Here is a 16,017-nt window from a genome sequence, read left to right as displayed (position 1 = left end):
GGTCACATACAGCTGATGTGTTGTGCATTGAAGTCCACAAATGAAGGGAAAAGGTGAGAGGAGAGCACATAGATGCGAGAAGGAATACAACGTGGCTGCTATGAACGTGAACTGTGTTTAAGAGTGACCAGGGGTGTTTTCATTCCACCAATTCTGTTGAAAAACAATTCCTAAACAGAAGCAAACAGAACAAAACAGGGATAAACATACCTGAATTTGTCTAATAGAAACTATATTTTTCAACTGTTGGACTAATGATTACACCCTATTTCAGCTAGATGCAGGCAAGAGTGTGCAAGGCGGTCCATGTGTCACTGTCTGTCACCTAATTTTCTCTCGACCTGTGTGCACCTACATTGTAATCTTTCATTCATAGGCTAGGTTGTAGCAACCTCATGATGGGTATAGGGAACATTTGAGTAACATGTAGTAGCCTAAACCTATCGATGTTACATTGAACTGGTTGAATGGAATATGAATGACAGTCATCCAATATGCTGTAATAGAAATAAGGCCATGCTCATTAAAAAAATTAATCGTCCTCCCTCGTCTTAAACGGCACTGACGGGCAGATCCTATAGACGAGAACATTACAATAACAATCTGAATATTACACTAGTGTTCACTGTCAATTGTGTATCTCAGATTTCAAGTCAAGAATGTGAACCATGCATTGATGTCATATTAAGAGAGCATTTGTCAAAAACAATGTGACGAGCACAATCAAATCAAATCCCAACTCAATCCATGAATACGTTCCTGGGATACAATGAAACAGCAGCAACACAAAGTCTTGATGAAAGTTAACATTCAGTTTATTGTGTGTGGGGAAACTTAACTTTTTGCTGATAATTAGTGTGTTGCTGATGCTTATTTTAGTCCCTCCCTCACCACTTGGTAGCAGGGTAGAGGTGTGGTTACAGCAGTACAGTAGCTTGTGTTTAACATTCGTACCAACAGAGGGTACTGTGCTATAACACAGCCACACATGCAGTAGTAGAAAGCATTTCAATTCAGATTTGAAATACAGTATATATCAAATATCCTGAGAACGTAACTTGGTTGAGTTGAGATGTCAATAAAGTACAATTTAGTTGATGCTGATAATCTCAAACTCTGTATCATAGGTCATTTTGTGAGACTGGTGGTTTTATTTATGAAGATTGTTGTAATGACTAAACACAGACAAGTTAAAAGGCTTTTATTTTCTAAACGAAGAAAAATATAAAAAACTGTACATATCTATTTAGAACTCATATCGGGGTATATAAAAAAAAAAAAAGGCAACAAGACAAATGAGGTTCACGTTGACAATGATCTTTAGGAAGGAATGAATAAGTGCAAAGTGCTCATCCACTGGTGGCTATTTCAAATTGATAGTGCTGGGGGAAATCGTGGATGACTTTCAGGGCTTCATTGTACAGCTCCAGGTCTGGAAAGGACATAAAAAAGAACAAAATTATATTAGCTAAACCATTATAGATAGATCTGTAAAAAAAAAATGAAGTGACGTCAAACCAGCTAAACAGTCTTTGGCACGTTTAAAAGAACACTCTAGACACACCATCATCAACAACAATAATTCAAATATTCCAAGACTACCACTACAGTTTCTCCCAAATCTGTGCTCTCCCTTGAGGTACACTGCCCACGTTGGGAAGAAAGCATATTTGGTTGATTTTGTTGCACCCTGCTGTGTATAATGATGTCATTTTGAGTGTACCTTTGAGAACACATTCCCTTTTCCATAGGAGAGATGATGTACTTACCGAAAGGCATGCCTTTGTCTTCTCTGAGCATGTTGTATGCAGAGGCCATTATTGCCCCTTTGTTGGACACCACACCAACTACCTCCACCACCCCACTCAGCTCCTCATCAAGCTGGGAAAGAGAAACAATGTTACATCAGGCAATGCGCTAATGGACATACAGTGCATTGGGAAAGTACTCAGACTCATTGACTTTTTCCACATTTTGTTACATTACAGCCTTATTCTAAAATGGATTAAATAAATAAAAATCCTCAGCAATCTACACACAATACCCCATAATGACAAAGTGAAAACAGGTTTTTAATGTTTGCAAATGTATTAAAATAAAACAGAAAAACCTTATTTACATAAGTTTTCAGACCCTTTGTTATGAGACTCGAAATTGAGCTCAGGTGCATCCTGTTTTCATTGATTATCCTTGAGACGTTTCTACAACTTCATTGGAGTCCACCTGTGGTAAATTCAATAGGTTGGACATGATTTGGAAAGGCATACACCTGTCTATATAAGGTCCCACAGTTGACAGTGCATGTCAGAGCAAAAACCAAGCCATGAGGTCGACGGAATTGTCCGTAGACCTTCGAGACAGGATTGTGTCGAGGCACAGATCTGGGAAGGGTACCAAAAAATGTCTGCAGCATTGAAGATCCCCAAGAACACAGTGGCCTCTAGCATTCTTAAATGGAAGAAGTTTGTAACCACCAATACTTTGTATTTATTTTATCCCAGCCACCGTCTCCGCAGGAGGCCTTTTGGTAGGCCGTCATTGTAAATAACTATTTGTTCTTAACTGACTTGCCTAGTTAAATCAAAAAAATTTAAAATTAAAAAAACTCGGGGGAGAAGGGCCTTGGTCAGGGAGGTGACCAAGAACCCGATGGTCACTCTGACAAAGCTCCTGAGTTCCTCTGTGGAGATGGGAGAACCTTCCAGAAGGACAACGATCTCTGCAGCACTCTACCAATCAGGCCTTCATGGGAGAGTGGCCAGACGGAAGCCAATCCTCAGTAAAAGGCACGACAGCCCGCTTGGAGTTTGCCAAAAGGCACCTAAAGACTCTCAGACCATGAAAAACAAGATTCTCTGGTCTGATGAAACCAAGATTGAACTCATTGGCCTGAATGCCAAGCGTCATGTCTGGAGGAAACCTGGCACCATCCCTACGGTGAAGCATGGTGGTGCCAGCACCATGCTGTGGGGATGTTTTTCAGCGGCAGGGACTGGGAGACTAATCAGGATCGAGGCAAAGATGAATGGAGCAAAGTACAGAGATCCTTCATGAAAGTTTGCTCAGGACCTCAGACTGTAGCGAAGGTTCACCTTCCAACAGGACAACAACTCTAAGCACACAGCCAAGACAACGCAGGAGTGGCTTCGGGACAAGTCTCTGAATGTCCTTGAGTGGTCCAGCCAGAGCCCGGACTGGAACCCGATCAAATGTCTGGAGAGACCTGAAAATAGCTGTGCAGCAACGCTCCCCATCATACATGACAGAGCTTGAGAGGATCTGCAGAGAGGAATGGGAGAAACTCCCCAAATACAGGTGTAACCAAGCTTGTAGCATCATACCCAAGAAGACTTGATGCTGTAATCGCTGCCAAAGGTGCTTCAACAAAGTACTGACTAAAGGGTCTGAATATTTATGTAAATGTGATATTTCCGTTAAAACAAATAAAAAAATAAGCAAACATTTCTAAAACCTGTTTTTGCTTTGTCATTATGGGGTATTGCATGTAGATTGAGGGGGGAAAACAATTTACTCCATTTTAGAATAAGGCTAACATAACAAAGGGGTCTGAATACTTTCCGAAGGCACTGTATGCCTTTGAAACTCAAGTACAACGTTCACTTTCAGTTTAGTGATATCATGTTGTCATTGTCAGATCTTTTCATTCCTAGAAGATAGCTACTGTTCAACCAGTCTACTGTTAGTTACGTCTTGCAACTTTACTCACGGGCTCGTTGAGTTCCACTGACGCAGACTTCCCTTCTCCGTCCGAAAGAGTGAATGATTTTCCTGTTGGATGGACCTGTTAGACGACAAACAATGAATTGCGATTTTGTCACGCTAACTAGCTACTTATCAAAGTAGCGAATTTCATTGCCATTTCTGGCTGTGTACCACCACTGCCATCCAATTTCTAGTGCTGAACTAACGTCGTTAGGCCCAATAAAAACACTAGCACATTACCTTCTCAACACGTCCAACGAAGCAAATCGGCATACTGATATATTGAGACAGCATAGAATAGTTTATTCTGGGTTTTGGTGACTCAAAAACTGCCATATTGAAAGATTTTGCCGTGGGCAACTTCAATTGCATCTACGATTGTGTCAGCCAAGCAAGCGATAGCGCGCGAAATATTTTGTTACGACGAGGTTTCTTCTTCTTCAGTGGGGTTTATCAGCGGTTGGCATCCAACGTTATGGTGCATTACCGCCACCTAATGTACTGTGGGCCAGAGACAAGGAGAAACTAAATCCTACCTGCCAGCCCCGTTGCTCTTAAAAAAGATAAAATATTTGAGACTATTTCTAATGACGTTCTACTCAATATACTCTTTAAACTAATTTCCTGTATCCCCTTCTCCCTCATACTAGATCTCATCCTCTCTCTTTCCTTCTGATACTGCCCACACTGTAGCAATACATGCTCCACGGTCTCTGTTTCCTGACAATAATCACACTTTCCTGTTGGATGCTTTCCTATCACATGTAATGTCTTATTCAACTGGCTGTGTCCCATCCTTAATCTTGTAAAAATAGCCTCCTCTCTTCTGTCCCTTCCTGCCGTCCTCCCCTCCCCGACTTTCCTCTGTACTTGAAACAAATGCCTTCCCATATTATCTATATTCCACTGCTCCTGCCATCTCTGCACCATCACTGTATATATCCGTTTTTTGGCTCTGCCTTGCTCATTGAAACATCAACATCCCCACTACTAAGTGCTTATTTAGCCAGTACGACGACGTTTCCTCATTGTTCTATGATACATTCTTTCCCCGGACACAAGCTTATGTTAACTATGGTTGAAATGCTACATGAACGGATAATTTCATATAAATTAAACTTCAATCTTTTAAAGTGGAGCATAATAACCAAACACTAGATTCAAAGCGACAGATTGCGGTACAATCATTATAGAACTGATCAGAATTAGATGGTTCTCGATATTGTTTCTACACGGACCATTTACAGAACAGGAATTACCGGAAACACATAAGACAACAGCAACAACACACTTGGCTAACTACACGAAATCGAAGTAAAATTGAATAGATAATCTAACAATAACAAAATTGTATGTTAGTTTACTCGACTTTTTAACGAAACGAAAGACTGGTAGGGTAAGTAATTTTCTTTTGTTTGACGAAAACCTAGCTAACTAGAAGCTAGTAGGTCGTACGTGATATTTGATACTTTGGAAGCTACAAGATATCAAAGTGAAAGTCACTTTGTAACCAACTTGTATTCTGTTCTGATATTGCGATCTGTGATCAACCTTCAGGCATACTCCTAGGTTCTACATACAAAAAGGTAACAACAACATTATTTTTTTATGCATTTTCTCATTCCATGTGTCGTGATGATGTTGCCATATGCTTGCTAACATTTGTTTTTCTCGCCTTTGCAGATCTAGTAAGGAGTCAGTATGTTCAGTTTTTTCGGAAATCGTAATAAAGACTCTAACAAGAAGTCATCGTCAGAGGGAGGTACAGATGGGTTCGTGATAATAGGTGAGAAACAAATAATGAAACGTCAACCTGCTGACTTTTTTAAGAGTCAGAAATGTGTAGCTGCTAGAAACTTTGAGGTTTCAGGTCATCCTATTGCTCAGTAGGCTCTGCTCAGTTCCGAAACTACCACATTTACCCAACATCTAACAAGTTGGGCAGAACACACACATACATAAGGTAATTCTGTGATTGTTATTTAATTTATTCCTGAGTGGCGCAGTGGTCTAAGGCACTGCATCGCAGTGCTAACTGTGCCACTAGAGATCCTGGTTCGAATCCAGGCTCTGTCGCAGCCGGCCGCGACCGGGAGACTCATGGGCGGCGCACAATTGGCCCAGCGTCGTCCAGGGTAGGGGAGGGAATGGCTGGCAGGGATGTAGCTCAGTTGATAGAGCATGGCGTTTGCAACGCCAGGGTTGTGGGTTCGTTTCCCATGGGGGGCCAGTATAAAATATGTATTCACTAACTGTAAGTCGCTCTGGATAAGAGCGTCTGCTAAATGACTAAAATGTAAATGTAATCCATGAAATGTGTGGATTCCATAATGCTCTACTGGTTGTACCAATCTTGTTTCATAATTAAATGTCTCTAAATGGCCCCTGAGTGGCTGGGCCTCTCCTGGTCGCCTACTGATATCACCCAGAACAATGCTGTGGGGGTTGTGTGTCAGAGTTGCACACAATGACGTGTCCAGTGCTACTGTATTCTAAAATTGTATTTTAAATGTTTCAATGCACTTTTAGTCAATAACATCGGTCTATATTTTTTGTTTATCTTGTTATTTTTTACATTTCTACTAACAATTTTATATCAACAAGACTAAATCCTGAACCTCTACTTTGTAACACTAGTAAATACTATAAGCTTAAAAAACTGTTTCATTCCACATGTAGTTTTAAGTTCGTCACCAGCATTGAATAATGTCTTTCACCACTTCTTTGAGGCTGAGATGAACCTGAAATGAAAATAGGGAGTTGCGCATCATAGTTTCCTCATGCTCATGGGCGTAGTAATACGTCATAACAAGAAATTAGCATATGTTTATCATTTGCTCAAAACGATAATATAGGATTGCTACACGCTTTACTCAGAAATGAAGATAAATCCTGCCAATTTGAAAGGTCCAAGGCCACATAACCTCCTTTAGTACCTTTCAAAATCTAAGCCCCAAATAATGAAAATGTTATTGTTAGTCAGGAAGCTCCCTCATCCATCATTCCTCTACCAGTAAAGTGCAGTATAATTGGCTCTTTATCCCGTGGCTTTGATTGGGAGCGCTGCTGGTGGACCTGGGTTCAAATACTACTCCAAATAATTTCAAATACTTTAGCTGGGCTTGATTGCTCTTGCCCGGCTCAATGGAACCAATAAAGTAGTCGAAAAAGTGCAAACGCCGCCCATCGGGCGCTCCAGACAGGCTAAAGCTAACGGCTAAAGTATTTAAAGTGATTTCAAATGGTATTTGAACCCAGGTCTGGCTTTTGGTGAAGCAGTAGACACAGATGGTCAGGAGTTGTATGTTTCTTTTGGCAGACAGAAGAGCGCCAGTCTCAGAGCCAGCGTTTCTTCCCAGATAAAGGAGAAAGAGTCTGACTGAGCTCACAGACGTTTTAGTGTAAACTCAATGACTGTGCTCTGATCAAAGACGCCAATGATTAGAGAGACTGTGTGTTTCCTAAGGAAGGAAGGGCTCAGTCAGATGGCTGATGAAACTATGGAGTTTAAAAGGTGAAGCACCAAAACGGAATTAATAGATTTACTCTAGGTGTAATCAATGTTGATAGGAGTTGTTACAGAGCGCAAATCCAACAATGTAGGACTAGGCTTCAGTCAGAGTTGGGGTAGTGGCTTTCAATTCAAGTACAGTTAGGCTAGTTTGTCTAGTTGCATTGAATGAACATTCAAATATCATTTTCTGTGAGGATTTAAAAATATATAATTTTAAATAGTTTTTACTGTATAAACTGACATAAAATATTAGCTGTAAAGGGTAGCCATTACATTTGCCATCTGCACCACAGCCTCTTTCCACATTACGAGCTTTCCTGGTACTGATGGCTCCAGACCAAAGGGAGCAGATGTTCTTACAAAGCTGATCTGTCTGGGTCCGTATGGCAGGGGGCATATCATGTGCCACTCCACTACCCTTTCACTTCCCCAGCCAGCGGCCTGCCGGTTGGGTAGGTTAAGGCCGGGGCTGGGCTGTGGGAGAGAGCCAGCGGAAAATCCCAGTGGGCAGGGAACTGGGTGGCTGTCAGCCTGATCGTCTGTGGACCTTCTCGCATCCATCCACATTTAGTTATTCAGGCTGAGAGAAGTCCTCCTGGGGAAAGAGCGATAGGGAGAGAGAGCAAGGAGAGAAGGCTTTAAAGGGGCAGTGCAGTAAAAAAAAATATTTTCCTTAAATAAAATGGATATTTCAACACTATTATGTCGAAATAACACTCTGAAATTGTGAAAATGACGATAATGCCTTTTTTGTGAAAGAGCTATTTTTTTAACACCTGGACTTTCAGCCTGTTCAGGTGAGATGGAAGTTTTTGGCCCACAGTATGATATCACAATCTGATCTGATTATTCTGACCAATGACCAGTCATTTTTTTATTTGCATTTGTATCCTCCCACATTGAAGGGGTAAGCGGGGTAGACTCTTGACATTCCTGTCCGCCAATCAGGGCTGTGTATATAACAATTTGTGTCAACACACCGACACAATCAGACTGAGCATTTCAATGGCAAAAGGATAAATAAATTATAAAAAATATATTTGGAGTTATTTTCATTAAATAAACACACACACAGTATAATTGTATTAGACACACAGTGACGATTAAAAAATAACATTATAAAGACTGCATGGTTGCTTTAAGGGAAAACAATCTGCATAGTCTACCCCTGATGCTAGATGGAGGGATGGTTCACATTTGTCAGGGGGTCATGGAGTCAAATCTCATTCTACCTCAGAAGATTAGCTAATTAGCTATTACAATAACGTTTTTTGACAGGGTTTGTAGCATACATCAGGCGAATCTCTCTCCCCAGTCTAAGCTGTTCATTTGCAACACCTAATATTTTCTCCTCCATTCTGTTAGATGGAATCCAATGAGAAAGGATTTGTTTTATGATCTCAGAAGTCATCTCTGTGATCCAAGTCTAGGGCCTTCAGTCCCTCAAAGGCAGGGTGTGTGTGTGTGCACCCCTGCCTGCAGCTGACACTCTTGAGGAGTGGGCCTGGTTGACTGCTGAAGTCATGAGCAGCTGCCTGTGCCTCTTCTGGGAGCCCATATCCCTCTCTCACAGGCTCTTAACCCAGCCGACAGACAATAGCCTCACTTGTATTTGGATGGCTGTCAGTGTCTACAGTCTCACGACAGTTCCAAGGAGTCTCTTTCACTGACATCGTGTTCAAAGGCCTACACCCCCACACCACATTCATTTTAACCTTTGTTTTCAGCTGTTGCTTTTCCCTGTCTAAAGTCTTTATTTATTTAGCCAGGATAGTAGTCCACACAGTAACAATTGCCACTGTTTTCCAGGGAGTCCTAAAGTCATTGCAGGTAATGCAAGGATGGGTGTGCATGTGTGCATCATGCATGTGAGTTCATAAGTGTTTTTAGTAATTGATCACTGGTCGCTTAACAGAAGATTGTGACTTAACCCCTCCAGAAAATAAATGTGAGGCTACTAACAGTGTCCAGCATTAGTAGAGCTAGTTTGTTCTAGCCTATCTGTGCTGGCAAAGCTGTTTAAGAGAAGCCTGCTAGCCTGACAAGCTGCATGTCATTGACAATGTCCACGCTCTGAGCAGGTCACACAACTCCAGCACGAATCATGACATAACGTGATGTCATTGACAAGGTCCACACTGCACAGAGCAGGTCGATGCAGAATGTAATGTGCACCTTTTCATTCCTCTTCGCTTGATCAGCTCATGATCCAAGCCAGAACCTTAGGCCTCTCTCCTGACCTGACACTGTTTAGACAAGACTAAAATATATATATATATACGTGTTTGCCAGTCCAGTTTCCACTGGCAGTTATCCAAACACACAAAGAGGAAGTCTTTTCATGATGTTGAATGTGAAAACATGCAGCTTACAATAATGTGAAGTCAAGTACAACTGACCTAACCTGTCCTCTGTATCATAAAGCGGAGATTGTGTGTGTGTATATTTTCTTGCTTTAGCCTGGTTATCCCTCTCTCCTTCTGAAGGATTTAGTGAATGGGAGCGATAAACTCCTGCATGCTATTAAGCAGATGACGGATGCATACTCTGTGTGTTACTGACTGAGAGAGAGCGGGAAGGAGGGGCCTGTGTCTAACTGACTGAGCCCAGAGACAAGGCCATGCCTGTACAATGCTGACGACACATAAAGAGGAGAATACAGGCTTACTTTACATGGCATTATTTAGATGCCCTTGTTGTCCTAGAGGACTTAAATATTGCACTGCTTGCTGTGGAATAATGTGTGTTCTGTAGGTGAGCAATGCCTACCATGCCAAGAATTCATTCATAAATGTGGATGGAAATGTGGCCTAAATCTTGTGATGAAATTGTGGGAAGGGCTATTTTTGTACCTGTAGGACTAAGGGGGGCAAATCAAAGCTTTAAATTCAAGGCATAGAAGGAATTTATATTGCATACTTCTATGCCTCAAACATTGATGGAAATATGAATATGATAATAGTAAAGTAAGACAATAGACAAAATATTTTTATTTAAACAACATATTTTTAAGCTGCAATATGTATAACTTTTTGGGTGACCTGACAAAATTCACAATCACAATGTAAGTTCTAGATCTGTCATTCTCATTGAAAGCAAGTCTAAGAAACTGTAGATATGTTCTATGTGCAGTATTTCTATTGTTACATTTGGTTTTGTACACCAGCTTCAAACCGCTAAAAGAAAATACAATATTTTTGGATATCGAAAATGTATTTCACAGTGGTTTAGATGGTACAATTATTCTCTACACTATACTTGCTTGTTTTGTCACATAAACTGAAATTAAGCGAACCATTATCATTTTAGCTACCAGGAAATGACGGAGCGATATCTGCATAGTGCATATTTTTAAATAAAAATAATCTGAATTTGAGGTTACTGAAGCTGAGAGACATTGTACTACTAGCTGATAGATCCCATATTGATCCTGTGCAGAGTAACGTAACCTCTGTTTTATCATGGTGCTCTGGGCCTCAGTTCCCTCTCATAGAGATCATTTAACCCTCTATAGAGAGATACATTGGGTGACTGGAGACACACTGAGCTCAGATCAAAGGAATCTGGTGAGATCAGGGAGGATGACTTCATGCTGCAGAGAGAGTTCAGTCCCAGAGGAGAGGGGGAGTGAGGAGTGGAGACGAAAGAGAGGGAGAGAAAACAGGGAGGAGAGAGAGAGAGCGAGGGAGAAGAGGACATTGACAATGTGCAGTTAATTAGTCTAGTTACTAAGGCTCAGTAGTTCTCCCCCAGATGACATGGTGCAAGAGGAATGGGTTTGGGAACATAGGCTAGGCTACACCAGAGAGAGGAATGGGTTTGGGAACATAGGCTAGGCTACACCAGAGAGAGGAATGGGGTTGGGAACATACTGTAGGCCATGCTACACCAGAGAGAGGAATGGGGTTGGGAACATACTGTAGGCCATGCTAAACCAGAGAGAGGAATGGGGTTGGGAACATACTGTAGGCTAGGCTACACCAGAGAGAGGAATGGGGTTGGGAACATACTGTATGCTAGGCTACACCAGAGAGAGGAATGGGGTTGGGAACATACTGTAGGCCATGCTAAACCAGAGAGAGGAATGGGGTTGGGAACATACTGTAGGCTAGGCTACACCAGAGAGAGGAATGGGGTTGGGAACATACTGTAGGCCATGCTACACCAGAGAGAGGAATGGGGTTGGGAACATACTGTATGCTAGGCTACACCAGAGAGAGGAATGGGGTTGGGAACATACTGTAGGCCATGCTACACCAGAGAGAGGAATGGGGTTGGGAACATACTGTAGGCTAGGCTACACCAGAGAGAGGAATGGGGTTGGGAACATACTGTAGGCTAGGCTACACCAGAGAGAGGAATGGGGTTGGGAACATACTGTATGCTAGGCTACACCAGAGAGAGGAATGGGGTTGGGAACATAGGCTAGGCTACACCAGAGAGCTGCAGGCATGCTCTGGTCCACATAGTGCTCTGTGGAACAGTATTACTGTGTTACTAACTTTGTTAATGCTGTGTAATCCATGAATGTGATCAGAACACCACTCCACTCGTTAAACCACATCTAATCACCCAATTGACCTGGTTTTCCTGAAGAAAGAAAAAATACACCAATCGGGCTAATCACTTCTGTTATGAAGACCACGGGGCAAGTAGGCCATTGTAGACGGGGCTAGTAGTGGGTCGCATGCATGTATTTTGATGAAGAATCTAGTCCTAGGCCTGTGGTGTATAATGACAGAATATATTTTGGGTTTTTTTCTCTCCAGGAGAAACTGTGGAAGAACAGAGGCAGAAGATCCAAAACGTGAACATCAGCAAACCCTCATGTAACGTCATTGTGCAACCATCAAAGGTGATAGTATTTTATAACCAGGGGGTAGCGCTATGCCGATGGGGTGTCATTTAGGACACAACCTGGGTTGTGTTACTCAAAACTGCAAAGTGGTTCGTCTCGCAAATGTGGTCCTCAGTACCAGGAAACACAACTGTTGTAGACTTAAACAGCATTGAGACTGACTGACTGTGTTACTAACTGCACAGAGTTTCCTCTACTTCTGTCTGGCCTGGCTCATCCTGTCTTCATATAATCTGCCTACAGTCTGCTGCTGCTGTGTTGGTGACAGATGCTGAGTGGCATGGGTGTGATCCTGTAAACACACACACACACACAAAGGCTTGCGGACCAACGCATGCCACTACCATTCAGCACGCTCCATCGCCGCTACACTGGGTCTGGACTGGAGTCTGGCCATATGGTGGCTGTAGAAAAGCTCTATTATGTTGTTGCTAGTTCTCTGTTTGATCTGGTTGGTCCTACTAGTCCTTGATGTCGCCTGTGGTCATTATTATGGGTTTAATCAAGGCCAATATGTCAATGGCAGCTGTGTGTGTGTGTGTGTGTGTGTGTGTGTGTGTGTGTGTGTTGAAGCGTAAGCTGCATATGGTGACATGGCACTGCAGCTTGGCTCCCATTCAATGAGTGCGAGCTACAGTGCTTTGCCCTCATGTTGCACACACAGGAAGTTCTGACGCACCCTTCACCTAAGTTACAGACCCTTCACCTACATACTGTACAGACTCCTACCTCCACCAATATAAACCTGTCGTGCTTCACACACTCACCAGTGTTATGGGCAATATCTGAAAAACAAGGAGGGACAGATGGCAGGACCACTACCTACAGTTTTCAGTAATGGTTATTACAACCACAATAGTGATTAAGATGTAAGGTTACTTTATATGTGAAGTGCTAGAAGTCATGAAAAAGAAGGAAAATCCCAAACACTGCTTGGTGTTCATGCTCCCAGGTGAGTCCTCGTCACCACCGTGTTTGAGAGAACAAACACTCAGTCATTTAAGGATGTTTCCGTGGTTACGTCCCAACCGAATGCTCTCTTAATTGGAGAGGAATAAGCCATTTCCTGTATTTTCTCTGCATTTAGGCTTTCATTCCAAGGCCCAAAGCACAGCTTAAGTCTCAAATCTAGCACTTTATGTGTACACCAACTCCCTTTGAATCAACGAAGTCAGTTGAAGTGTCAAAATAGCAGGCCTATAATATGGTAGAAACAGGAAAGAATAATTGTATTGTGTGATGCTTGTGTTTAGTAGTACACTTGCTGGTTGAGTTGCTAAGGTTACGGTTGGGGACAGCACCCTAGTGACTTCCTTCTGTGGATGTTGAAGAGCTCTGAAACCTCGTCGGCGTCAATCTGTTTTCACGTTTGCCAAAAGTTAGCCACATTTTGTGTTCCTTGTTTTTTTGTGTAGCCTACACTTGTTTCTAAATGCAATGTCTGAAGGTGGACATTTTCTCACCTCTTCTCCTTAGTCCTCCAGTGCGACACCTACCCAGGCCCACCACTCTCCAGCCCCTGCTCCACCTCCCGTGATCGCGCCATCACCAGGGCATATGTGGAAGCCCCCGGCGCCCATCGTGGAGGCCCCCCCGTCTCTCCCAGAGCTTCTAGGAGATGTCCCATTCACCCTGGCCCCCCATGTTCTGGCCAAGCAGACAGGGGGTCCCGGGTTCCCCCTCTTCTCTGAGATGCTGATGTCCCCCCAAGACATCAACCACAACCTGGCCTCCTTCAGCTACGACTTCACCCTGGAGAACTCTGTGCTCTGTGACCATTGACCTGTAGATAGTCTACTTACTGACTGTATGACCGCTGAACTTGTGATCTGTCAACCTCCCCTCCAATACCAGCCCTATGTCAACCCTGGGTCGTGTTCATTAGGCAGCAAACAGAAGAAAACTTACTGAAACAGGGCGGGACTACCTGGGCTTGTCCAATAAGAAAGGCCTGTTTTTGTTTTCCTTTGCAAAGTGTTTAGCTACGTGTGCCCTACTGAACACGACCTTGGACTGTCTTGGCTCGTTACCATTCAGGTTTAGTTTCAGTTCTATGGGGCTCTGTCTGAGAATGGTAGTACTATAATTAATGATAAACCTGGTTATGGTGATGATCAGAGTTAGAAAACAGGTGTGAGTCAGTTGGGGTCAAAACTGCACCTGCCGGCAGTGATGTAGGTTACACACAGTATGTAGCTAGATGAGTACACAGAGTTCCACCATTAAGATTGTAGACTACTAGTTCAGCAAGGTGAGTCACTTGCTGATGCATATGTCATAGTAGTGCTGGTTCACTGTTTTAAGAACTTGCCAGTGTGTGTATTTCAAGAGCGCTAGCTTCACGTCTGATAGGCATGCTTCATCATAGCTGTGGCTTTCGTTGAACAGAGTCTGGGTCTGTAGATTCACCTGTTGTTTCTGTTAGTTTAGAAGTCACTGATTGACCTTTGGGTTTGCACTAATGTACGTACGAGACAGATTTCAGATAGTTTTCTAATCTTATAAAGGAAATTACACATTATATTCTTTATCTGGTTATGTTTTTTACCCTGGTGTCAAATCAAATTGTATTTATAAAGCTCTTTTAACATCCGCAGATGTCACAAAGTGCTATACGGAAACCCAGCCTAAAACCCCAAACAGCAAGCAATGCAGATGTAGAAGCACGGTGGCTAGGAAAAACTCCCTAGAAAGGCAGAAACCTAGGAAGAAACCTAGAGAGGAACCAGGCTCTGAGGGGTGGCCAGTCCCCTTCTGGCTGTGCCGGGTGGAGATTATAACAGTACATGACCATTAAGGCCAGATTTTTCTCCAAGATGTTCAAACGTTTATAGATGACCAGCAGGGTCAAATAATAATCACTGTGGTTGTAGAGGTTGCAACAGGTTGTCCTCACCTTTGCCAATGAAGTTAAGAATGCTTTAACAAGACATTTCCAAAAACTTTTGTGTAGCATAAGCATTTCTATAGAGAAACTATGTAGCTTTTTGATTACATATTTAAAATGTAAGAATATATATCCCCTATTTTTCAACATTTATTATCAGGACTCACTCGATATGGTTACTTTTATGTGGCCTTCCTCTGTTGATCATCTTCAGCATGGCTCTAATGAATGTATCATCATGTGTTGTAACTTCCCAAACATTGTATTTATTGTTATTTATTCTGTTTTTGAACAAACCAAGTTTCTCCCAGTCTTCATGGCACAGTTCAGATTTGACAGTGTTTCAAGGTATCCTGTCCCGTATACTGCATTGCACACTGGTGAACAAATTATCTTGTGAACACATACACATTCAGTTACCTCTGACTGCTGTACAAATGTGAGAGTGCAAGAAAATACCAATTATATTTAGTTAAAATACTTTTTAGGACTATTATTTAAAGTAAACTCCTTATGAGTTGTTAACTCATAAGACAACCACTCAAGAATCTGAAAAGATGGCTCATAAGTTGCTCTGTTATTTTCAATGCAATGTCGTGGTATTCCACATCATGTGAAATCATCCACAGAGGCTGTGTTTACACACACAGCCAAATTTTATATATATATATACAGTGAGCTCCATAATTCATTGGACAGTGACAATTCTTTTGTTATTTTGGTTCTGTACTCTAGCACTTTGAGTTTGAAAGGATACAATGACAATGAGGGTGAAGTGCAGACTGTCAGCTTTAATTTGAGGGTATTTTCATATATATCGGATGAACTGTTTAGAAATGATAGCACCTTTTATACATGGTCCCCCCATTTTAAGGTACTACAAGTATTTGTTAAATTGGCTTCACAGATGTGTGTTGTTAGGCAGGTGTATTCATTTGTGTCGTTAGTGAATGCAGGAGAGCTGTTGATGAATAGCATTGATTCTAGACTTTGCTATTGCCTTTGGAGGTTGTTGTTGTGGTGTGACAACATGAG

General features: G+C 42.1%; 2 protein-coding genes across 2 annotated transcripts; one reads left to right on the top strand and one right to left on the bottom strand.

The window, feature by feature from the left end:
• Nucleotides 1–1,186: 1,186 nt before the first annotated feature.
• LOC311106426 (replication protein A 14 kDa subunit-like) lies at nt 1,187–4,171 on the bottom strand. The gene is made up of 4 exons (XM_084148759.1): nt 3,964–4,171; nt 3,728–3,802; nt 1,770–1,881; nt 1,187–1,432 (listed from the first exon to the last, which is right to left on the bottom strand). Exons 1-4 carry the CDS (start codon nt 4,093–4,095, stop codon nt 1,350–1,352), a joined length of 402 nt encoding a protein of 133 aa, XP_084004885.1. The 5' UTR covers nt 4,096–4,171; the 3' UTR covers nt 1,187–1,349.
• A 797-nt stretch (nt 4,172–4,968) lies between these two features.
• On the top strand, nt 4,969–15,525 carry LOC311125081 (UBAP1-MVB12-associated (UMA)-domain containing protein 1-like). Its single transcript, XM_084158368.1, has 5 exons — nt 4,969–5,119; nt 5,281–5,309; nt 5,407–5,509; nt 12,007–12,092; nt 13,572–15,525. The coding sequence occupies exons 3-5, from the start codon at nt 5,425–5,427 to the stop codon at nt 13,875–13,877; spliced, it is 477 nt and encodes a 158-aa protein (XP_084014494.1). The 5' UTR covers nt 4,969–5,119; nt 5,281–5,309; nt 5,407–5,424; the 3' UTR covers nt 13,878–15,525.
• Nucleotides 15,526–16,017: the final 492 nt, after the last annotated feature.

The sequence above is a fragment of the Coregonus lavaretus genome (assembly GCF_964263955.1).
Source record: "Coregonus lavaretus genome assembly, chromosome: 3".
Taxonomy (NCBI): domain Eukaryota; kingdom Metazoa; phylum Chordata; class Actinopteri; order Salmoniformes; family Salmonidae; genus Coregonus; species Coregonus lavaretus.
Note: the sequence above shows the minus strand (reverse complement) of the source record. Positions and strands in the feature narration are given on the sequence as shown.